General features: G+C 42.7%; 1 protein-coding gene across 1 annotated transcript in view; it reads left to right on the top strand.

The window, feature by feature from the left end:
* The window catches only part of reck (reversion-inducing-cysteine-rich protein with kazal motifs), a 78,010-nt gene extending 55,093 nt beyond the window's left edge, over positions 1–22,917 (top strand). The window contains exons 13-21 of the mRNA XM_005462289.3: positions 362–505; positions 585–773; positions 3,275–3,397; positions 4,304–4,475; positions 10,374–10,563; positions 13,456–13,666; positions 15,962–16,035; positions 18,183–18,338; positions 20,535–22,917. Of these exons, the coding sequence (XP_005462346.1) occupies positions 362–505; positions 585–773; positions 3,275–3,397; positions 4,304–4,475; positions 10,374–10,563; positions 13,456–13,666; positions 15,962–16,035; positions 18,183–18,338; positions 20,535–20,747 (1,472 nt within the window). The 3' untranslated portion in view covers positions 20,748–22,917. The remainder of the gene's footprint in view (positions 1–361; positions 506–584; positions 774–3,274; positions 3,398–4,303; positions 4,476–10,373; positions 10,564–13,455; positions 13,667–15,961; positions 16,036–18,182; positions 18,339–20,534) is intronic.
* Positions 22,918–23,975: the final 1,058 nt, after the last annotated feature.

The following is a 23,975-nucleotide window of genomic DNA, read 5'->3' on the forward strand; positions in this document are numbered from 1 at the left end:
TGATACGGTACAAATGTAAATAAATTCACGTGTTGCAATAAATAAGCATTTATTATACTCATGCACAGTAGAATGTGCAGTCTTTTGGCTCCTACTCCCAAATCATGGATGTTGGAGCATCCAGTTTATGAAGTTACTGAGTGATCTGATGAATAAGCTCACAACATTTAATGGAAAGACAGCTGAACCTGGCTCAGGGAGGAGCGTCCATCTCTCTCTGTACATGCTACATATTAGAATTCATAGTAGATTTACATTAGGTCTGTTTTCTCCTGATGAGACTTTTCTTTTGAAAACACGTGTTCACCTTGTTACAAACAGAAAGTATTAATGGTATTTTCCTTTCCCACACACCATTTAGCACCCAGCTCCCTAGGCACCAACACTGTTGAGGAGGTTATCCATCCATGCAATCCTAACCCCTGTCCCAGCAACCACATATGCCAGGTGAACAGGAAGGGCTGCCTCGATGAGCTAAACTGTCAGCCATACCTCTGTGTGCCCGGTAAGTCAAACTACAGTCCGTTTCTGCAGCTTCACATTATTCACATTCAAGAGGCTGAAGTCTGTTTTTATGTCTTCAGGCTGCAAAATGGGTGAAGCCTCTGAGTTCTTGGTGCAACAGGATGCTCGTATCCAAGTGCCTACCCGCACTGATCCTACGGTTTGCTTCGAGGTGTGCAGCTGTGGTCCCAGTGGGCGCCTGGAGAACTGTGTGGAGATGCCCTGCATGGACACCAGCAAGCCCTGCATCGTAGGAGGACAGAGGAAGAGTAGGACTCTTACAGACATACAATTCTTATAGTATACAGTTAGTTTGTAAGCATTTGGACAATGAGGTAATTCTTTTACTAATTTTGCTTCTGTATATGAGGAAAGAAGATTTTAAATCAAACAATCCAGATGTGATTGAAGTGCAGGCTTTCACCTTTCATTCATGGGATTTAACAAAAGTATTGCATTAACTGTAAAGTAAAATGGCCTGTGTTTGTATAGCGCTTTACTCAGTCCTTAAGGACCCCAAAGCGCTTTACACATTCAGTCATCCACCCATTCACACACACATTCACACACACTGGTGATGGCAGCTACATTGTAGCCACAGCTGCCCTGGAGTGCACTGACAGAGGTGAGGCTGCCGGACACTGGGCCCTCTGACCACCACCAGTAGGCAACGGGTGAAGTATCTTGCCCAAGGACACAACGACCGAGACTGTTGGAGCCTGGGCTCGAACCGGCAACCTTTCAATTACAAGACGAACTGCCAACTCTTGAGCCACGATCGCCCCAGTAAAGTAATTACTGCCATTTCTAATACATACCTCCCAATTTTCAGAAGCTCAACAGTAATTGTCTTGATGCATTGCTAATGCAATGCATCGTAGGTGGCTGACAGTTGGTGTCATTCCCCACCCTTCTGTTCAGTGACTGTCGTTCAACAGAGGAGGTGGCTTACAACAACATAGACGGCCTCTTTTTCTCCTCTTTTAAACCATCTGGTCCAAAATGTGAACATTGTGTCCTTGGGCAAGACACTTCACCCGTTGCCTACTGGTGGTGGTCAGATGCCCGGTGGCGCCGGCAGCCTCGCCTCTGTCAGTGCGCCCCAGGGCAACTGTGGCTACAATGTAGCTTGCCATCACCAGTGTGTGAATGTGTGTGTGAATGAGTGGATGTAGTGTAAAGCGCTTTGGGGTCCTTAGGGACTAAAGTAAAGCGCTATACAATTACAGGCCATTTACCATTTACAATTAGCATCCTCGCCTTTATCTTCTAAGTGCAGATGTACAGCTGACTCTTGTCCTGTCAGAGGTGATTCTTCTATGTTCTGCCATCCATTTATGGAGCAGCTGTTTGGTTTCTCCAATGTAGAGGTCTGAGCATTCTTTGCTGCACTGCACGATCTGAATGATTCAGACCTGACATGGCATTAATTGGCTGTTTTGCCACTTTCATTTAGGCGCACACACACAGACTGGTTCAGCACCAAACGTCTCTGGCATGGTCAGCTTTTCAGCTGACCCCACACTTCTCTCGTCTCTAATCCCTGGCGACACTAAAAAGGGAAGAGAGCTCATCAGCCTTACTACCTCCACACTGACATCAGCGTCCCTGGCACTGCCCCACTCCACCACCCCTCCACTGCAGCACAGCCAAAGACCACACCCCTGCCACATCCACCCACTGCCTGACTGAGGCTGGGGCTGCATCTGTCTCATTTAAAAACAAGGACTTACATGCAAGCTTTGCATTTATAGTTTATCAAATACCACTGAGCAGCCCTTTAAAGCTAACCTTATCTTTCTTCATCTCTGAGTGAAGTCAGCCCTCATTCTTTTCTCTCCTTGTGAAAACAACACAAACAGTTTGTGTGTTTGCTGATAGAAGGGCTGCATTTGAAATGACCCGCTACTTAAAAAAGCATCAGTCATTTTATGCTTGCCTTCTCTAGGGCTAGCTACACGGCCACTTTAACCCCTGGCTTTGGCACATGTCATACTCCTGACATGTACGGGATCACTACAGGTTTTACCTTAGGCAGTAGTTGTCCTTCTCTCCTGGATCGGCTGGAGCTTTCTTTAGGCGCCTTCCCAGCTTTGACAAAAGTCCAGCTGGGATAACCACATTTACTCAGCGCCTTCTTGATGTGATGTTCTTCTGCCTCCCTTCTGTGTCTGTGGGGATGGTGTTCGCTCTGTGTTGTAGCGTCCTGATAACACCCAGTTTATGCTGCAGTGGACGATGAGAGTCAAACCTTAAATACTGATCCGTATGCTTGGGTTTCTGGTACACATCAGCTTTCAGATGTCCCCCATTACTGATGGAAATCTCACAGTCTAAAAATGTAGGGAGTAAAAGTACAAAGTTATCAGAACTACTGAAGTAAAGTACACATACCTCAAAATTCTGCTAAAGTACAGTAATGAAGTATTTGTAATTAGTTCTTTTCCACCTCTGCTTACTACTAATTAGTAGCGTTAATTGTCATTCATGTTAATGTTATTAACCTATACAAAGTTCGGTGTTGAAAGCGTTATAATGCAAACATAAGGTTAGAGTAATGCACTTCAGTCTACGGCCTGGGCACAGTGATGAGTTGGTGAGTGCTGTTGACTTATTCCAGGTGTTAGTGGTAGCAGTGGGTATTACAGATACACTATTAATGTAACTGAAGTCCTGGTTATGGTTACACTGTGAAATCCGAGCGATGAATCTTGCACATTCAGTTCAGCAACTTTGTAACGTCTTTTTGGTTGATACGTGTTACCGACAGGCCATGGGACGTCTTTCAAGACCGACTGCCACAACTGTTACTGCTTCGCTGGTGAGACCGTCTGCTCCACTAAAGAGTGTCTCAGCTCTGGATACACAGATGACAGTCATCGACACTTTACTGGTTAGTGTTTCAACAGAGTTTGGACATTTCTGATGATGAACTGCTAAATCTAGTTATTGGTTTTTATATTACAGTTAGAGGTAAATGCAGGGCACTTTCCTTTTTATTTTATTAAATATAAGATATAAAAGTGTCTTTTGTTGGTTATTAAAACATGTTTGACATGTACGATGGATTATCCCCAAATTCAGTCTTGAAGGAAAGAAAAATCTCACTTGTCCAAGAATTTTCCGCCCAGTAACATCCAGAGCTAAACAGGAAGCCAATGCCAACGCACAAAACTAAACAAAGGTTTAAAATACCAATTTTTTAGCTTTGAAAAGTTTGCAGTTTACAGCCTGGTAAAAGCCTCTTCATAACCTTTGTGGCCTCTGGACTATTTTGCCCCCAAAATTTCTGCACACCTGAATGAGCATCATGTGGCTTGAAGGGAAAAAAGGACAATAAAAATAAATACAATTCCTACGAACTGCCTCACTTACTGCTTGTATATTTATAAAATTACAACATTTAGTTCCATCTAAACTTCATCAGGTATATCTGGACTATATATTCCCAATAAATGTGTGATACAGTGCTTCTGGAAAGTATTGTAATGTTGTAGCCTTATGTCAACATGAATTAAATTTACTTTTCACCAAAATAATTAAAGAGATAAGGGTTTGTGATTAGACTGCTAAAATTGCATCCAGTGGGTTACAAAGCAAAGCATGGACAGAACTAAACCCCAGTATTCTGAGATGTTTGCCTCTACTTTAGAGAGCATAGTTGGTTAGAATACAACCCTAACAGGTTATTTTCCTTAAAGCGGATTGTGTTTTTTATCTTTTCTGTTAACTCTTGGTTGTGTACAAATCACGCTTCTCAGTGAAATAGTGGTTTCTGTCTCCCTCTGCTCTCCCTTAGGTCTTCCCTGCAGCTGCCAGGACCGCTTTGTTCCAGTGTGTGCCTCTAATGGGCGGACATATCCCAGTGCCTGTGTTGCTCGATGTATGGGATTCAAGGACAGTCAGTTTGTCTTTGGCCCGTGCCACCTCAGTAAACCATGTGCCAGCAAACCCTGCCAGAGAAACCAGAGGTGGGTTCAGTACATTTTACTTGCGCTCTGTCCTTTTCCTGACTAGGGATGGGAATTGATAAGAATTTAGGAATTCTGATTCCATTATCAACATCACTTATCAATTCAATTCCTTATCGATTGAAGGCAGCTGCAAACATGAAACTATGAACAAGCTATTACTGACTGTGAAAACTGACGAGTATAACAGACAACCTTACAATGAGTGAACAGAAACACACAGACTAAATACACAAAAGGGGTGATTAGGGGAAGTGAAAACACATGAGGAAACAGCTGATACACATGAACCTAATGACCCTACTGGGAAGAGAAATTAAATACAACGACAACAGCACAGTAGACTCCTCCAAAATAAAACAGGAAACATGAGACGCAGAAATGACAACAGAAGCTTGATAACAGGGAACACACAGACCTAAAACACATAACAAACTCGACAAGAAACAAAACCCCAAAACTCATGAGACAGATAATAATAATGGCAAAGCAAAACTCAACTAAATCCTAAATAAGAATAACACAGGAACTTATAATCACAACCATAACATAAAAGACTCAAAAATACAAAATAAAGCACAAAACGCTGGGTCAGAGACCCAGCCCGTGACAGGAGGTATTTCCCCTCTTTGTTGTGATCAGTGTTGGGTCATTACTCAAAAAAAATAATGTTTTACACACATTACACAGAACACTTAACGTTAAGGTAATGCAGTACCTTACATTACTTTGAAACATATTGTTTCATAATTATCATTTAACAATAACCTACAGTCCCACACAGCAACACAAATTCATATCCTAAAGAGGACGCACATATTGTCAAGGCGAAAGGCAGGACTCAAACGCAGGACTCTGAAGGGTAACAATTAAAGTGGATTTATTTACAGAGTGACACCTGGTGCTTTATACAGTGGTGAAGGGGAAAGGGCTCTAGGGAATCCAGGGAATCCACGCGTCCAAAAACTCTTCACCAAGACAGTCACCCACAGGTCCAACTCGCAATCTATGCTGACGCTGACTCACGACACACTCGCTCGATGGTCCAGTCACAGTGGACTGGAGAGGTAAGGTTTGAGCTGGAGGACAACATGCATGTGCATATTGTGAGGTAACTTCAGACAGGCAGAAACAGGGTGAGAGAGAGCTATACCCTCTGCCTGGACTCAAAGGGAGGTGCAGGGGTCCGATGTCGGTCTGCCAGCTGCTTGTTCTGTTCCTTGGTTGGGAGGCATCCATAGGCAGCAACACCTGCGCAGATGATGTTGAATGTAAGGGACTGAATCCACGGTCAAAGACGATGTCCAAAGGATCCCATGGAGGCAGAAGATGTGGTTCGTGAAGAGTTGGGCTGTTTCCAGAGCTGTAGGGAGCCACTTTAGAAAAGTGATCAGCGATAGTCAAAATTACCATGTTCCTGGCAGAGGGAGGTAGACCAGTCACGAAATCCAGAGCAATGTGTGACCAAGGTCGTACGGGGGTTGGCAGAGTTTGAAGCAGGCTAACGGGGGGAGAGCTCTGTGACTTGTTTTGAGCGCAGGTAGTGCTGGCAGAAAAATACTACCTTGTGTTCTTGGGCAGCGTGGGCCACCAGAAGAAGTGTTAAAGGAAGGAGATAGTTTGGTGAATCCCTGGATGGCAGGTGAACTTGGTCGTATCTGCCCAGTGGAGTACCTGAGGCCGGACAGAGTATGAAACATAAAGTCTCTTGGCGGGCCGGGTACAGGGTGAGGTTCCGACCACTGAGTCTCCCAAATAGCTGATTTGATCTCCCAGGTCACCGCTCCCATGATGCATGTAAGTGGGAGAATCCGGGATTCTTGGGTGTGTCTTCGGAGGTCGAGAATTGCCGGGAGAGAACGTCGGGCTTTATGTTGCTTGAACAAGGCCTGTAAGTGTTGGAAAAGTGGAAAAACAGAGCCCACGTGGCTTGTCGGGTGTTTAGCCACTTGGCGGATTGCAGATAGGCTAGGTTCTTATGATCGGTCCAGACGATGAGTTTTCTTCGAGCCAGTGCCGGCACTCCTGCAAGGCAAGCATTATGGCTAGGAGTTCCCAGGTCCCCTACTTCGTAGTTCTGTTCTGCAGGAGTAACACCAGTAAGCACAGCGGTGGAGCTTACCTTCATTGTCTTGCGAGAGCACAGCTCCCACCGCAGAGTTGGAGGTATCCTCCTCCATGATGAACTGGCGTGTTAGGTCCAGTAGTGATAGGATAGGAGCAGAGACAAAGGGTTTCTTGAGTCGGTTAAAGGCAGTCTGAGCTAACTGGTTCCACTGAAACAATACAGTGGGAGAAATCAAGTGAGCGAGAGGCAAGGCAATTCTTCTAATGTCCCGGATGAAACAGTTGTAGAAATGAGCGAATCCTACGAAGCGTTGGAGTTGTTTTCAATTAGAAGGCTTGGGCCAGTCAACTACTGCTTGAACTGTAACCGGATCAGGCTTGAGATTCCCCTGCTCAATGATGTAATCCAGGAAAGAGACAGTTTTCACATGGAATTCACAATTCTTCCCTTTTACAAACAATTTGTTCTCCAACCTGAAATGGCATCACCAAGTACTCAAAGCAGTTCATGTGACAATCATCTCCTCACCCAGTCATGTAATCATTCCTCCAATCAATATTGGGGTCGTGTTGCTGGAGCCAGGGATAACCTAAAACGAGCAGAGTGAGAGGAGTCTTGAACACGTAAAAACTGATCAGTTCAGAGTGGTTGCCAGGGAGGGTGAGAGCGACCGGTTCAGTTACGTGAGTGATATCTGGCAGGTGTTGGCCATTTAGAAAAGTGACTTATAGTACAGGGAGCAGTGCTTCTATGCGGATGTGTGATTGTGTGCTAGGAAGGCATTAATGAAACTGAAACTGTGAGTGACGTCTCAATGGTGATTTTAGCTGGAATCATGAGGCGCCGAGGAGAATGAGAGCCACACCAGTACCCCTTCCACTACTGGTGGGCACGACCTTTGGGCCACACAGGCCAGACATAAGTGCGTTGGTCAAAGGCAGGAACCCGGAAAGGAGTACCGCCCAGGGGGTGAGGAGTGAGGAGGAGATGGAGAGAGAGAAAGAGACACACAAACACCAAAACAACAACAAGCGTTGACAGGACACCAGTTATGTTCATATTCATGTTGTATTTTTCTCCTCCAGCACACAAACTGATGATAGCACAAGTACAAGTGGAAGCGTTATCAATAGGCAAGCGGACTAACAAGACTGTATAGTAGGGATTAGGATTCCAGTTTATTTATATGGCTCTGTCCCAGAACCTCCTGATATCAGCTTGGCTATCAGCAGATATGTGTCTGATCGAAGCTAATAATCAAATTATGAGCAAATAACTTTATAATTATTATTGATACATCAATTTTAAAACTGTATCTTTGTTTATTTTGTTACTAATACAAGATCAGAATGTTTAAAATCAAATTCTGTATTTGTGAAGCATCTGTAAAAGATGCTGAGACCAACAAGAGCTGCAAAACAGCATTGATTGTGATACGTCAGCTCATATCTCAGTTTGATTTGGTTCACATTGTGTTGGTGCAACAATGGTGTAATAAAATGTTAAACTAAAACGAACACACACACACACACACACACACACACACACACAGGGAGCTCTAAAGCTTTTTGCTTTCTCAGAGCAAACAATGCAGTGAGAGATCCACCTCAGGTGTGTGTAACACATGATTCGCCCAGCCTTGAAGACTTTTCAGTTGCTATGGTAATAGAGCAAGGTTCTGTGTGTTCAGAAGAAAGAGGTTTGCTCCTGTTCATTTGCTCTTTTTATTGCAGCTTTGGAAATTGCATACACATAGTTCCTTAAAGAACAGAATAGAGTTATATACATGCAGGATTTGTCTTCCTTCTGATTTTTTGTATACATTTGACTTGGTGGTCACACTAGCACAAGCACATTTTAAATGATTATTTCATTTATTAAGGGAAAAGAGTTATCCAGGCTAATCTGCCCATATGTGAAAAAGAAATTGCCCAAATAAAAAAAAATGACCCAGGAGACATATGAATTTGAAAATAATAAAAATATTAGGTAACACAAACTGAAGTGCTAGCAGTATTTAAACAACAACAGCATCTTTGAGATGATGTTCGCAGCTGCTGATAACCATGCTGAAGAGAGACTTCAGCCATTTGAGAGGTGCACCTGGCTCTTTACAGGACAAACTCGTCCATACATCTGTGCTTAATTCTAGTAAAACAAGAAGTAAAGACCATTAGAAAAGACTGTTACTGTAAACTGCAGTCACCACTCGCAACACTCAGCGTGCTTGTCAATAGCTTTTATTGGTGTTGAGTCTTAGTCCAGACAGCCTTCCAGCCGTCTCCACACACTGCTTCCTCCTGGAACAGCTGCCACTCAAGAAGGGAGAGCGTAATCACTTGATGAGCTGCAGCTGGCGTTTGTGTGTGTGTGTAACAATTAAAAAGTAACCCCCCGCCCCCTGTGGGCAGTCTATCCTTCAAGCTTGGGTCCTCTACCAGAGGCCTGGGAGCTTGAGGGTCCTGCGCAGTATCTCAGCTGTTTCTAGGACTGCGCTCTTCTGGACAGAGATCTCTGGGGTATCGCTACATCGATCACTACGGCCGTCTTCTTCTGCTTGTCCGTCACCACTATGTCCGGTTGGTTAGCCACCACCAGTTTGTCCGTCTGTCCCACAGGATCTTAGCTCGGTCATTCTCAACCAGATAGATAGATAATTATTTATATGGTCCAAGCCACAGATTAACTACCTAACGTTAGGTGAAACAGGTTTAATATTCAGAATTAACGCTAATCTTAATTTGAGAAACAAAAACAGGACACAGTGTAGGTTTAGTATCGAATTTCACTCATTAGCTAACAAAACTCATTGGTTTTTGTTTAGCAGCATCATCCTGAGAAGTTTGTGTGACAGGTAAGCTAATATAAACATTAATGCACAGACATTAACATAAACAAGATATCAATGCAATGCACTAACTTAAGCCATTCAGAGTTGATGTCACAGCTACAGGGGGCTGTAGTGGAAGGCACGCTATGCTTTGCACATTCTGCATTTAACTTTGTTTTCTGTGAAATACTTTCACAGTTTTTTAAATCTCTTGTTTCCATTGTCTTCCGTCCTCCTGTTTTGTGTTCTTCTTTGTTAGTATTGAGTGCGGTATTGGCAGACTATGTAGGAGTTACAAAAATGCATTTACACGGTGTTAGTATATGATGCGTCAACAAGTTTTTACATTCTATTCCAACGTCATAATCAAGGATTTCGGTCTGTCTTTACTTGGCCACTCCAAAACCTTCATTGTGGTTTGTTATTTTTGCCCATTTAGGTGGAGTTTCAGATTATAGCCTGAAACTCCTGCTGCTAACCTAGGTGAGCTTGAGCTTTAGAGTTCTGTGAAAGGACATGGTGGTGCCAGCATGCTGACCCAGCATTGTTTATTGTAATCGTCCAGTCGCCCAAACATCATGTGCTTGATGTCAGTCTGAGTCTGGAGACATCCATGTGTCAGTATTAGGTCACGCTTACGGCCCCACCTAACCTAGCAGCAACATGAAATCACCAATAGATGATAATTGTTATCTAATCAAGATGAAGTGGTAATTAATGGTTCCACGCTTGATATACAGCAGTGTGACACATGTTTAGATGGCATTTTCAACCACATGACTCTGAACGCCCAAGCTATGGCTCGGCTCAACCGCGGCACGTCCAGCGGTGCATCCAGGGTGGAAGGGCCTTTCATTGCTTGCAGCTTTAATCTAATTCTATTTATTTTGATGACCTGTAACATATAGGTGTGGCAAATATGTAACAGACTAAGAAATCAGGGGCACTCAAGGGTCAAATACTTTTTCATGGTACTATATGTTTGTGTGTGTTTTGGCAGGTGCATCCCAAAGTATCGCGTGTGTCTGAGTGACGTGTCAGACTGTCCCCAGTATGAGTGCATCGGGCACGCTGCAACCTGCGATAAGAACAGCGAAGACCCGGCCTGCGACACTGAGGGCATGGACCACCGCAGTCTGTGCCATTTGCACCAGGCTGGGAAAACCTTGGCCTACATGGGCCGCTGCCAGGTATGTTCCACAGAAAGGGTCAGACAGAAGGTTTCTGAGCAGGTCAGTCTCAGAGCGCTGGGGTGTTTGTAAACCACAAACAGGGCACTGAAACGTAGAACCGTCTCTCTGTTTGGATTCAGGAGACAAACACTATCTCTACTTTTAAGATTAGGTTTAAAACTTTACTTTTTGATAAAGCATATAGTTAGGGCTGGATCAGGTGACCCTGAATCCTCCACTTAGTGCATCATGGGAAGCCCCCAGCAGCCTAGGCCTACTGCAGCCTAACTGTTTGGTTTTCACTTGCATTTAATCAGTGGCGGTCCTAGCCTGTTTGGCGCCCTGGGCGAACACTCCCACTGTTGTCGGAACCATAATGAATTTCGCACCTCGCAAACGGAGGGCGCCCTTGCTCCCAGCAAATGGGCGATAGAAAACCAATCGGTGCCTATGCCATCTCCAAAATGTGCTGGCTGATGTCGGGGCAGCATGAGTACAAGCAACTTTTTCTTTTTTTTTTTTTGCCGATGCCCGTGATGGCGCCCCCACCACGATGCCGCCCTGGGCAGCCGCCCCTGTCGCCCGTATCAAAAACCGCTACTGCATTTAATCATTAGTTATGAATAATTTCTGGCACTCTTCAAGAGTGTGTCTTTTGTCCTCTGCACTTTCATAAAGACACCGACTGTAATGACACATATTCCTCACTGCTGTGTAATCCATTATTGTAAATTTAAATGTTAAGACAAAATGATCGGAGAAAAGAGGGGTTTTAGGGAATGCTGTCAAATACAGTACAATACAATTTTATTTATATAGCACATTTAAAACCAAAGGTACACCAAAGTGCTTCACAATAATGCAATAAGTCATTGTTATAAAACATTCAGTACAAAAACAATCACTAGTACTAATACTAACAGATGGGAAGCACTAATTAAACCAGGAGTGTGGGCTAGATAAAATAGATATCGGGCCTCAGTTCAGAGATTGGGTCAATTCATAAATATAAAATATTATCTAGGAGAATCAGCAATAATGCAGTACAAAGGTTAAAATAGATGAGATATGGGCACTAGCTAGTGGGGAATGCCAAATTAAAATAGGTACGAAATGTTCAGTTCATGTCTATGCCATTTCAAAGAAGCCAATTGAGTCTAATAATTGATGTTAAGGCTGTCATTCTTAGTATGTACATGGATGTTAAAATCACCCACAACCATTATTGTATTTGAGCTGAGCACTAAATCAAATAAAAGTCTGAGAAAACAGATCACACTCTTGAGTAAATGGATGATAGTTGATCACAAATAAAACTGGTGTTTGAGTTTTCCAGCTACAGTCAAGCCCATAATTATTCATACCCCTGGCATTCATTTGACCATAACACAGAAGACCAGAAGTCTTCTTCTTTGTCCAGATGAGCATTTGCAAAGGCCAAGCAAGCTTTTGTGTGCCTTATCTGGAGAAGTGACGTCCTCCTTGGTCTGCATCCGTGGAACCCAGCAGTGTGCAGTGTCCGTTGGACTGTCTGCCTTGAGACATTGCCACCAGCAGAGCACAGATTCACCACGATGGCCTTGGTGGTGATCCTTGGATTCTTTTTCACCTCTCTTACTGTCCTCCTGGCCAGCACAGGTGTCACTTTGGGCTTCCGACCACATCCTGTGAGAGTTTCCACAGTGCGGAGCATCTTGTATTTTTTAAATAATACTTTGCAGTTTAGCCATTGGAACTTGAAAACATTTAGATATGGGCTTGTAGCTCTTTCCTGACTTGTGAGCAGCCACAATGAGCAGCTGCAGGTCCTCACTGAGCTCCTTTGTCTTCTTAGCCATGACTGTCCACAAACCAACTGCAGAGAGCTGCTGTTTTTCACCTGTTGAGTTAATTAAAACAGCTGTTCCCAGTTAATCAGGGTAATTAGGATGCTTTAGAACAGCTTGGACTATTTGGAATGGTATGGAACTTTGGATTTTCCCAGAGACTGTGACAGTTTGTAAAGGGTATGAATAATTCTGGACATGATACTTTTTGCTCAAATGTAAATAAAAGCTGAGAAATATTTTTTTCCACAATAATGCCTCTTGTACATCATCTTATTATCTTTTGGGAGACACCTGTGTCATTTCCAGTCAATTGCTGGTTGAATAAAAGTAACTTTAAGTCAAAATTTGCCAGGGGTATGAATAATTATAGGCTTGACTGTAGGATGGAAACTCTGAGAATCTCTGAGTGAGAGGCAGATGGATGATGGATAACAGCAAATGAAACTTCTCCTTCAAGTTTTACAGCTAGAGTGGACGAGGCTGAGCATCAGGCTTTCAAATGATTTAAAACTCTGTCTGGGTCTTTGGTTGATTAATAGGCTGAGGTGGAAGATTGCTGCCACACCCGCTCCTCGGCCTGTGCTTCGACTGTTCTGACAGTTGTTATGATTCGGGGTGTTGATTCATTTAAACTAACATAATCATCCTGCTGCAACCAGGTTTCTGTAAGGCAGAGTAAATCGATTTGTTGATCAATTATTAAGTCATGTACTAACAGAGACTTGGAGGAGAGAGACCTAATATTTAATAATCCACATTGGTTCAGAGTGAATACTACTATAATACTACTCTAGTCTTTTTTACTCAAGAAATATCAAGATAACTAAAAGAAGTTTAGATATTTTATTGTTGTTTTTTTTAATTTGCAAAATCTTCTTGTTGAGTGATCGAAGACGACTCACAGTTTTGTCCATTTGAAAACACAACAAAGGTACATTTTAGTTTTGTCTAGTGCTTTTTATCAGACCAACAGTACATTAAACATAACTTTTGGTTGTATGTATGTATGTATAGTACAAAAAGAACACAATCAAATACACTTCCCATGGTGTAAATAGTGCTTGGTGTGTCCTGTCCTCAGGAAGCCTGCAGAAAGCCAAAACAAGTCTGTGGCCATAATGGCGAAACCTACAACACGGTGTGTGGCGCCTATTCTGACCGTGTCGCTGTGGACTATGAGGCCCCCTGCCGAGCTGTGGGAGCTGTCTCTGACGTGGCCCCCGACTCAGCCTGCAGTTTGGTTTCGTGTCCATCTCTGTCCACTCCAGGCTGCCACCCTGTCACTCCACCCGGTGAGTGGAGCAGCACCATACATGAAAAGGTTAACTGTGGTCAGCCAACAGGTAAAATTACACTTTGTGCATGACATTTATGTAGCGTCATGGGCAGTACAGTGGTAGAGTGGTTAGGACTGGTTGCTGGTGGGGGCTTTTCTGTGTGGAGAGCGCATGTTCACCCTGTGCCTGCATGATGACTCCAGCTCCCTCAGGCCAGGACACAGGGCCGTGCAGAGACGTTTATAGGGGCGGGTGCTCAAAGCTAAAAAGGGGCACATTGAACCAGGCTGAATAACAACAACACACATTCATCAAGAATCGAATATGGGATCGCATCATACTATATCACTGTTGTGAGGCAAAGCAAACGTAGCCTATGTTTTACCTGATGGATACAATGTTGCTGTTGAGGGGTTGCTGCTGCTCCTGCTGCTGATAGTGCTGGAGGGCAGGGCTGTGTTGATCTGAGACTGTAGACATTAAAAAGTCCATAGGAGAGATGGTAGCTGATTAAACAAGTGTCATGAGATAATAACAAAATGCAAAGATTGGTGACAGCGCTTGGAACCATAAGGCAACAAAAAACTGAGAAATAAACTAGACCCTGCCTGTGAATCACTCTTTGCCTCTCTCCCTCCTTCCATCCCCTCATCTCATCTATCACTCTCCACTTGCTGTCCATCTGAGAACAAGGCACAACTTGCTATTGCAATAAACTATTATTTAATTATCCACACTTAACAACTCTTACATTTAATCTATAATAAAATGATGACAGAAAAATGTTATAGAAGCAAAACATTTCAGTTGTGCTTATTATGATTTTTATACTGGAATACCTCTCCAACCTCTGGTACATGTGTTAATGTTACCTGTGCTCTTTGTAATCCGGCTGCTGAGGGATCCACTGCCTTTAGTAACCTCACACAGCTCCTACTGTTTCCTCCTCATGTCCTTACCAGCCATGTCTGGACAATGTTATATTATGAGTAATAATTCAAAAATCCATATACATAAAACACACACATGCACGCACACACAGTGACATTTTAGACCTTCTTCAGAATACTGTATATACTGTGGGCACAAGTTTCCATCATGGTGCTGATCCAGAATCCTTCCCTTATTATTTATTACTAGAGCTACAATAATAAAGCAATGAGGGGAAAAAAGTAATAAATTTATAATAATGTATTTATGATGATTCCATTTGTTTCACTATCCACTCTGTGCAGGCAGAAAGCTTATTACATTTTTAAACTGTAGAGATACAATAATTTTGCTGCTGTAAAATCAGCATTTTGTCTTATTTAAAATATAAATCTAATATAATCTGGTTTTTAATGTCTGTTCTTTAAAATACAGCGTGTTTTTTTAAATATTATAATTATAATAATCTATTATTATGTGGACATGCATATTAGATCGTTTTAAGTGAAATATAAGCCCCCCAGAAAGGCAGGAAAAGCCCTGTAACTTACTTTAAAACTAAATATGTTCCCTAAAACGGTGACAGAGCTACAGACCCATGACAGCCTTACCCAGTGAGCCAGCAGCTATGACCAGCACTACTTGTGCAGTTAATAAAAGGACAGGTAATGTTTGTCGCGCTGTTGCACACACAGCACGCTCATTTGTTTCAGTTCGTCAGTTGCAACAAGACAGCTTACCAACTTGTACGTGATAAGCTAATACTGCTGTGTGCTGTAGACTACAGTGTGCGCTGTACACCTACTTACTGGGTTTGTCGCATCAGTCTGTGTCTCTGAGGTCATTTGTGTTTCTCCTACAGCTCCGGACCGCAAAAAATGCGCGTGCTCTTTATGAGCTCGTTCCCGGCTCGTAACCAGCGCGTTCTGCCGTCAAGGGCGATCATTGGTTAATGGTAATCATGTGACTGATGCAAGCCAGATCCTTTTATTTAGCAAAAATGTGATTAATAGTTAAATATTATTGTTGAGGGGCACAGACAGGACTCCGCACGCACACACACATTTAAAAAAAAATAATTAAAAATTTAAAAAAAAATTGCCTCAACAAAAGGGCACTTTGGGCACCCATCAGGAAAGGGGCGGGTGCTCAGGCCCCTTCCGCCCCCCCCTCTGCACGTGCCTGCCAGGACATGCATTTTAGGTTAACTGGTGATTCTAAGTTGACCGTGGATGTGAGGTAAAATGCTTAAAGTGAAATGTATGAATGTTTTAAAAGAAATGTCTTAAACACTTTTAACTGTCAGTACAAGTAGGATAGTGTCACATAAATGTAAAGACATTACATTTTATTATAATGTGTTCTCTGAACTTTATCCAGGAGCCTGTTGTCCCATATGTGCCAGCATCCTGCAGATCCTTTGGAGCAAAGAGCGGATGAACACGTTCTCAAAGGTATGGACGGTTCACAGCTGTTTGTTTGTTTAGGTAACAAAGCCACTGTCCAGTATGATATGCTTATGAATCATTTATGCTGATGACAAAGGGAGTTTCAAAGTAATATCGTCTTTAATCAGTGTTGTTAGGGTTGACTTATAGGTAGGGTATGAAAGCTAGAGCAGGTAAAATAAGTACTGACCAGATTTCATGGTGATGTGTCGTAACAACCCGTACAATACACAGATGCAAAGAAATCAAACATACATGTCCATAAATTATGTGTAAGAATGAGAAATGACACATGTAAAATGAAGAAAGGGAGGTGCAAAAAGGCATGGAAAGTCATGACACCAGCTGAAAACTATCAGTAAATAGAAAGCAGTCCTGCAAATTAATATCAGCTGGTTCAGTCCCAACTGATGGCCTATAAAACACTGTAAAACATTACCGAGGTGTACACAAGAAACATTTCATGAGAGGTAAAACCGTGAGCTCTCTCAAGATATTCACATCCTTGTTTTTCAAAACACACTGAAAGCACTGGTTAGAGAAGAACTGCTGAAGGTTACAGTGAGCACTGTTGGGACCATAATCCCAAAGTAGAAAAACATCATTTCACCATAAACTGGCTACAACCAGGTGCTGCCCTTAAGATTTCAGGTAGAAGAGTAAAACGAATGATCAAACGGGTTGTGCAAGAGCCAAGGACGACTTGTGGAGAGCTACAGACAGACCTGGAATCAGCAGGTGCAACTGTTTCAAAGAAAACAATAAGCAATGCACTCAACCGCCTGTATGCACACTCACCATGCAAGACTCCACTGTTTAAGAAAAAGTATGTTGAGGTTTAAAGTTTGATGAAGTTTGCCTGTGAAATACTGGGAGAATATGGTCTGGTCAGATGAGCCCAAGATTGAACTTTTTGGATGCCACAATACACACCATGTTTGGAGGGAAAAGGTACTGCATATCGCCCCAGAAACACCATACCTACACTGAAATTTGGTGCTGGGAGCATCATAGTGCTGGGCTGTTTTCTCTGCATACACCACTGGCATGCTTCATTAATTGAAAGAAGGATGAATGGAAAAATGTACCAACACATTCTTGATAAAAATTAGCTGCCATCGACAAAGATGATGAAGATGAAAAGAGGGTCGTTACTGCAGCAAGACAATGATCCCAAACAAACAGCCAAAGAAACTCAGTTGGTTTCAGAGAAAGAAGCTAAAGCTGCTGGAAGGGCCCAGCCAATCACCTGACCTGAATCTAAGAGTTCTTGGGAAAAGAGAGACTGTTGCATGTTGAGAACATCTGCTTTGCAAGCTGATTGTGCAGCTTGGTACACTGGAACAGTCACCACCTGCTCCACACAGTCTCTTGTGTTATAAAGTGCTTCATGAACCTGAACATTACGGCTAACAGCTGTAGATTTTCCTGTTTCAGTGAAGCTAGCCAAACAACAAAGAACCACTTACTGTTTAACAGACAGTGACAGTGGACAGGTTACCAACATAGGACTCATAGTCGCAGCCGGGGGAGGCGCAAAAGTGACCCCCTCAGTAGTTGGCTAACATAAACGGATGTATCGACCCACGCAATCAATCTGGTGACATCACGCTCTGTACTGACACAACATGGTGCTGAATATGTTCTGTAACCTTTAACTTTAAGCACAGAGTGAAGTCTGTTTGTTTTTCATGTAAATGAACTAGTGCTGTCAGCATTAATCTCATTAAAATGGCGTTAACGCCATAATTGCATTAACGCAGCCCCCATGTGTGAGGCGCTAACACGTCAACGAGCTAACCGCGCTAACGCGTTGACGCAGTACAGCCCCAAGCACGGGGCAATCCGCATTAACTAGCTAATGGAGATTTGCTGCGTTAATGCGGTTATGGCGTTAACGTCATTTTAACGAGATTAATGCTGACAGCACTACTAGAAATGTATTGATTTCTGTAGTAAGCTCACTGCTGTCATTATATATGTGTCAGTTAAGTATACTGTTGTAGGTAGTTACCCCCCCCAAAACCCAGTGTTTTCCAGTAAAGAGAGATACTGTGGTACTGTGCTGGGAGTTTGTATTTGTTGCCCTCATTAAAGTGTCACTGACGTTGGGACAGTAACATTAATGTAACGCTATCTGTCACTGCATGCAGCTGAACAAGAAGCAGCCAGTGACGGTCCACGATGTCCTTCAGATCCTGCGGCCTCACATCTCAGTGCCACAGTGTGATGTTTTCGGCTACCTGAGTATTGACCACCTACTGGTGGTCATCATCGCCCCAGTGGACCAGCAGCCAACACCTCTGCAGGTAACAAACACCATCATGCACACATACAAAATAATAGTCTGCTATATCTGTTGTTGTGCACATGCTTGTGTTGCTGCTCTTTACTTTTTTGAGAATGTGTGAACATCATGTTCACAGTGTTTGCAGTGAAAGGTTATATTTTAGCTGTGTGACGTTCCCCTGAATGAATGAATGGCATGGCATATTTGTGTGCGTTGCTGTCACATGATCTTTTAATCACGTGTCCTGTTTGACAGTCGTGACGAGCACAGTCGTGGTCTCAACGCTTTGTTGTGCCCAAGAAGAGCAGTGTCGGCTCTCTGTGGGCTTTATTGGATTTATTTATGTTATATTGTAACTGTGTGGATATTATGCTGCAGTGGACGGGGTGAAGGCTGAGGTGGGGGGAGAGTTGGAGATGAACCAAACAGACAGGTCAGGTTTCCAACTGCTGCATCTGCAACAAAACACCGTACAGACGAAACAAAGGGACATATAATGCTGTGAGTGTGGGAGAGAGAACGTGAGCGTTTTTCATGAAACGTATTTGAAAATGATGCAGAGGTGGAAAGACCCAGGAGCCCCGGCTGCTCCTCAAGACTGCAGAAGACCCGAGGCCACACACTGCAATTACATCAATGTGCCAAAGGGACCAGTGAGCCCCAGACCCAGGCCTGGCCACATACACACACACACACTTCCACATCCACCCACCCTCTGGGGTGTGAATGGAGAGGCACCCCCAGAGCCAACCCCAGCCTCAGACAGGGTGCTGGGAATGAGGGTGTAGAAAACCCTCGTGCTCCCCTCCTTGACTGTCTGTGGCCTGTTGGGTGCATGTGTTGCTGTACACAGCCCGAAAAGCCACGCAACCGGGCCTACCAACTGTGGCAGCCCCCCCCCCCCCGTTTCAGAGTGATGTGTTGTCAGTGAAGCAGGGGGAGGAGGAGGCCTGGGATGATTAGGACTGGCAGGTAGAGGTCACATGATGACCTAGAGCCTTAGCAGAGAATCAGAGAATCAGAGAAGGTGGTGTTGTTTTGCGTTGTCATGTTGGCCTCACCTGTTCTACAGGTGACTGATTCCAGGTGTACTTTATCTGATTTGGACATGTAGTATGAATTTGACCTACATAGAAAATCACTGATATCTTTTGGCTCCACAGTTGGTTGGTGTGTGCAGCTACAGACGCTTTTGACTTGATATATGTGAACATATCTAAAGACATCCTGGGAGGAAACTGTCACAGCACATGTGACTCCTACAGCTGACTGAGAACACACTGATCCACCCTACACTGGCACTAACAACAAAATGCACATGCAGATGTGTACTCCATCTGTTATTGTCACCCCACCATGACCCTGACTGCTGTGGAGTCTCTGCAGGTGAACATCTTAGGTCCAATCTTCTGAACAGCTCATCTTACATAAGACAAAAGGGAAGAAGCCTGCATCTCTTCTTCACCTTGGATTGTAAATGGCTGCCTTCTGTGGAACCAGCTCCCAGTTTGGACTGGGGAGACAGACCCCCTCTCTGCTTGGTCATGAAGCATATAGTTAGGCCTGGATAGTTGAGGTTCAGTAGGATTAGGCCTCCCCATGCAGTATTTCTACTTAAGTCACCTTTTTCACTTGCTGTGTGTTTATGAACCACACTGCATTTAACTGTTGTTATTACTGTCCGGCTTTTTTACATAGTGGGTCTTTTATCCCATCTTCCTCCCAGCAGCCACAGCAGCCAGCTTTCCCTGGGATCTGCTGCTAAAAAGCACTTGTAATAATAATAATAATGTCATAATGTATACTTTGGTAATTAGTAAATTCCTCTCTGCATTTAACCCTTTCACTCAGTGAAGCAGTGGACAGGGACCAATCCAACGCACGGGGAGCAGTGTGTAGGGACAGTACCCTGCTCAGGGGTACCTCAGGGTAGCTGTTCAGTGGATTCGAACCCCTGAAAAAGGCAGAATCCCACGTAGAATTAGGGCAACAAACTGTATTGTCATTACTGAAAATAACCGTATTTTTAAGAGAAAGTTATTTTCTGTTATTTTCTGGTATTATTTTGGTGCCCCAGCTGCCGGAATATTACTGTTTTTTAGGAAATTTTTTTTTACAGTGTATCCCTTGCTCACAGTTGTTTGATTGTTTTTCCTTACAGTATAAGCACCTTGTGGTGACTGTTGTTGTGTATAAATAATGTTGTGTTTTGCAGATTGAAGCCTGCAGTAAAGAGGCTGAGAAAATTGACTCCCTCATCAACTATGCCAGCCCCACTCTGGTGTCCCACGTTCCTCTGTCTGCCTTCCTCACCACTGAAATCAAGACATCTTCCATCCGCTCCTCAGGGAGCACGCCATCGTCACCTCTGACACCCGCCCTGTGTTTCCTCCTGGGTCTCCTTGTTACACCGGCTCCAGTGCTCTAAGCGCCAGCCTCTGTGACTCCCAGTGTGCCAAAGTCAGGATGGCGGGCGTGTTCTGGCAGCAATGAACAGACGATCGTGATGACAATCATTCCTATTGACTGACCTGCGTTTCAAACAATCAGGGTGGTTCGAAGCTTTTGTATCAGCTGTGTTTAGTGACTAGTTACTCACTGGATTTCCCAGCCAGTGTGTGTGTGTGTGTGTGTGTGTGTGTGTGTGTGTGTGATAATCACTGTTTATCCATCTGTCCCAGGAGCACCAGGAGGGGGCGCTGATGTGCATGTTTGATTCAAGACTGGACAAACTATCCTTGTTAAGACACACACACACACACATCATCTTTGGTGTCACTACATCCAGGTATCTGTGTACATTGTAAACATACATTGGAACATATGTAATGAAGGGCACACATTTAAAGCCTGTGGTACATGACAGTGTGCTGCATGTGGACCTGGCGATTGAACCTCTAACCTCAGCAGTATTATTGCTCAAACTGAGCCCAACTAATCCAAACACAGTTTGAAGGACTGGCTAAACAAAGTCTCCAAAGTCAACTTTTCCAGGATTTTTAGTCCGTGCCATCGACCCATCTTCTGTGAAACAAGCTCCCAGTTTAGACGGGGGAGACAGACATCCAGGTACTGGTCTAGTTCACGTAGCAGTGATCTAAAACCTCGGCCAGTTTCACCTGATCATATAAAGCTTTTGTCCAAACAAACCTGGTAACACTATACTTGAAGTGGTGCTCATAAAATATCATTAATATAATTTATTATAAGGTAGAGAACCTACAGTAACACAGAGAAAGCACCTGCTGACAGTGGAAAGGAAAAACCCCTTTTTAACAGGAAGAAGCAGGGAGGCCATCTGCATTGGTTAAATAAATAATAAATATAAATAATATAAACAGTCAGATGTAGAATAACTTGACGACCTTGGATTTTTGAGCACCAGCTTTGGTCCCCACATAATGACATGAAGATAATGATAATGTCTTCGTTGCACGCCATTGGCTGCATTTCCTGCGGGGGCTACACAAGCCCGGGCCACTCCTGCCTGCCCCCCTGCAACATGGTTGCCTGCTCACCCACTGAGCTAAACTGGCGCCCCAGCATAATTATTAAAAATAAATATTGTTTGTTTTTAATGCCTTTTTCTGGTATTAGAACATGTAATAATGAGTTTAATGCTGTCAGTTAAACTGACGTATTTTATGAGCGTCACTTCTAACAAAGTGCTCCCTTGACATTCCTCAAACTCACTGAGAATCAACAATGAACCTTAAAGCAGCAGAAAGCAAAAGGGAAGTTTTCTGCTTGAAGCAATAAGCCATTCACTAACAGAAAGGACAATCAGTTGCTACCCACAATCCACTGTGGGCAGATTTTCCACAGTATGCCTTTAATGTCTTATATGAAGTATTAATAAAAATGCAATATAAAAAATGTCTCTATATTTGATATGTATCTGTCTGATTTTGTGCCATGTTTCTGAAACAAATAGTTGCTATATGTTGCATGATGATAATTATAAAATGTGTTTACTCCAGAACATAATATAATATGTGTTTCCCATCTCTATGTGTTTATTTGCCTGAATAGCACAATGTGTCTCTATATCTAACAGTATTACTGTGCTAGGCAGCTCTATAGCAGGGAACCCATCCATCTGTTATTATTATTAGCATTACTATTATTATTACCTTTAAAGTGTTTTTTTCTCTCACTGAGCCTGGGCTGCTTTTTTATGGTGAAAGTGTTTAATTTCAGTTTACAGTAAAAAAAAATAACAAAAAAGTTCTAACTAAGCTGCAACAGTTCAACCTTTTGGAAGTACTCGTATTCACTTTGTTGACTTACATGATGCTTCTCTTCTTTAACATGAGGCCTGTTGTCTTGATGTTTAGCTCTATATTTTTATTTTTGTAGATTTGCTTTATATGCATCTGTTTTCTACATGAGTTTCAGTTTAATTGTTTATGTTCTACTGTCCTCTCTTTGCTAATCTGTTTGAAACATGCAGTCTTTTTAAGGACCACGCCTTCAAGGATGCTGGGTTCTCATTGGCCGAGGAGAAGTGTCTGTACTTTGTAATCATTCAGTGTCCGGAACACCGAATTTAAAGAAAGCACATGAAGAAATAAAAAAAATAAAATTGTTTGGACAAATCGAAGCTTTTGGCTTTTTACTGTAACAGCTTTGTTTAAAAGAATCTGTATGTTTTAGATGAAGAGAGGGCATAATGGTTCCTCTTTAAATCACAGCTGGCATGATTGATTTAAATTACCCTAAACAAATGGAGTCTGGGGACGCTGCTACTCCTCTGTATAGAAATAAAAAAATGCACATAGAAACATTACTTTATTTTTAGCAACCTGTACCTAATAATAAATATTAAAAAAAACATAGTTTGTCTTTTTAGGGTAAGGTAACTCTTAAGGCTTTAGCTTAATTACCCGTGAGGGTTATCAGTTAGCTAGTTAATGTTAACTTTAGCTAGATAAACCAGCTAATATCTTTGTTAGCTAATTTGTCAAGTCTTGAGTTTAAAACTCAGTTAAATGACCTTTTTGTTGTTCTAGTTCACTCATATAAAACCTGCAGAATATTCTTAAATGTATATTTGATGACTGCATACATGATATATGAGCATAGCATGTAAAGATTAAAAAAGGCTAATGCTAGGAGAATGCTAAAAGGTTTTTTTTTTAAGCTTTCTTCAAACGGGCAGACAATATTTTTAATTCATTGTAGGATAAAGACAGTCATCTTCATTGTTACTACATTTTATTCAGAAAGGAAATGAGATGGTAATTTTTATAGTGTAACATGTTCTGAGAGGCTAGGTTATTTACTCTGGGCAGCTAGTTAACTAGGTTTGCTGGGTAAATAGTTAGCTGCTGCGTTGTGAGATGAATGTTTATGTGCCATGTTCAAGTTAAAATTCTGTTTTCTGAAGGGAAGTTAAGCTTTTAAAGTTAAGGCTTATTTTGAATGGGCTAGAGTAATCAATGTATTCAGCAGAGATGGTTTCTGTAATTAAAAAAAGGCTTGACCTCTCAGTCTCTGTTACTATACATTATTCCTTTTACCAAATTGTTGTCTTGTCTGTTTTCTTGAATGGGTTTGGCTCCAAAGATCCTGTGAATTAAAATTTGAGGAAATATGAAAGAGCAGTACCACCTCTTACAGTGAATGTGTTTGCAGAGTAGCCTGAAGGCTGGAA

This window comes from Oreochromis niloticus, linkage group LG9 (assembly GCF_001858045.2).
Source record: "Oreochromis niloticus isolate F11D_XX linkage group LG9, O_niloticus_UMD_NMBU, whole genome shotgun sequence".
NCBI classification, from domain to species: Eukaryota; Metazoa; Chordata; class Actinopteri; order Cichliformes; family Cichlidae; genus Oreochromis; species Oreochromis niloticus.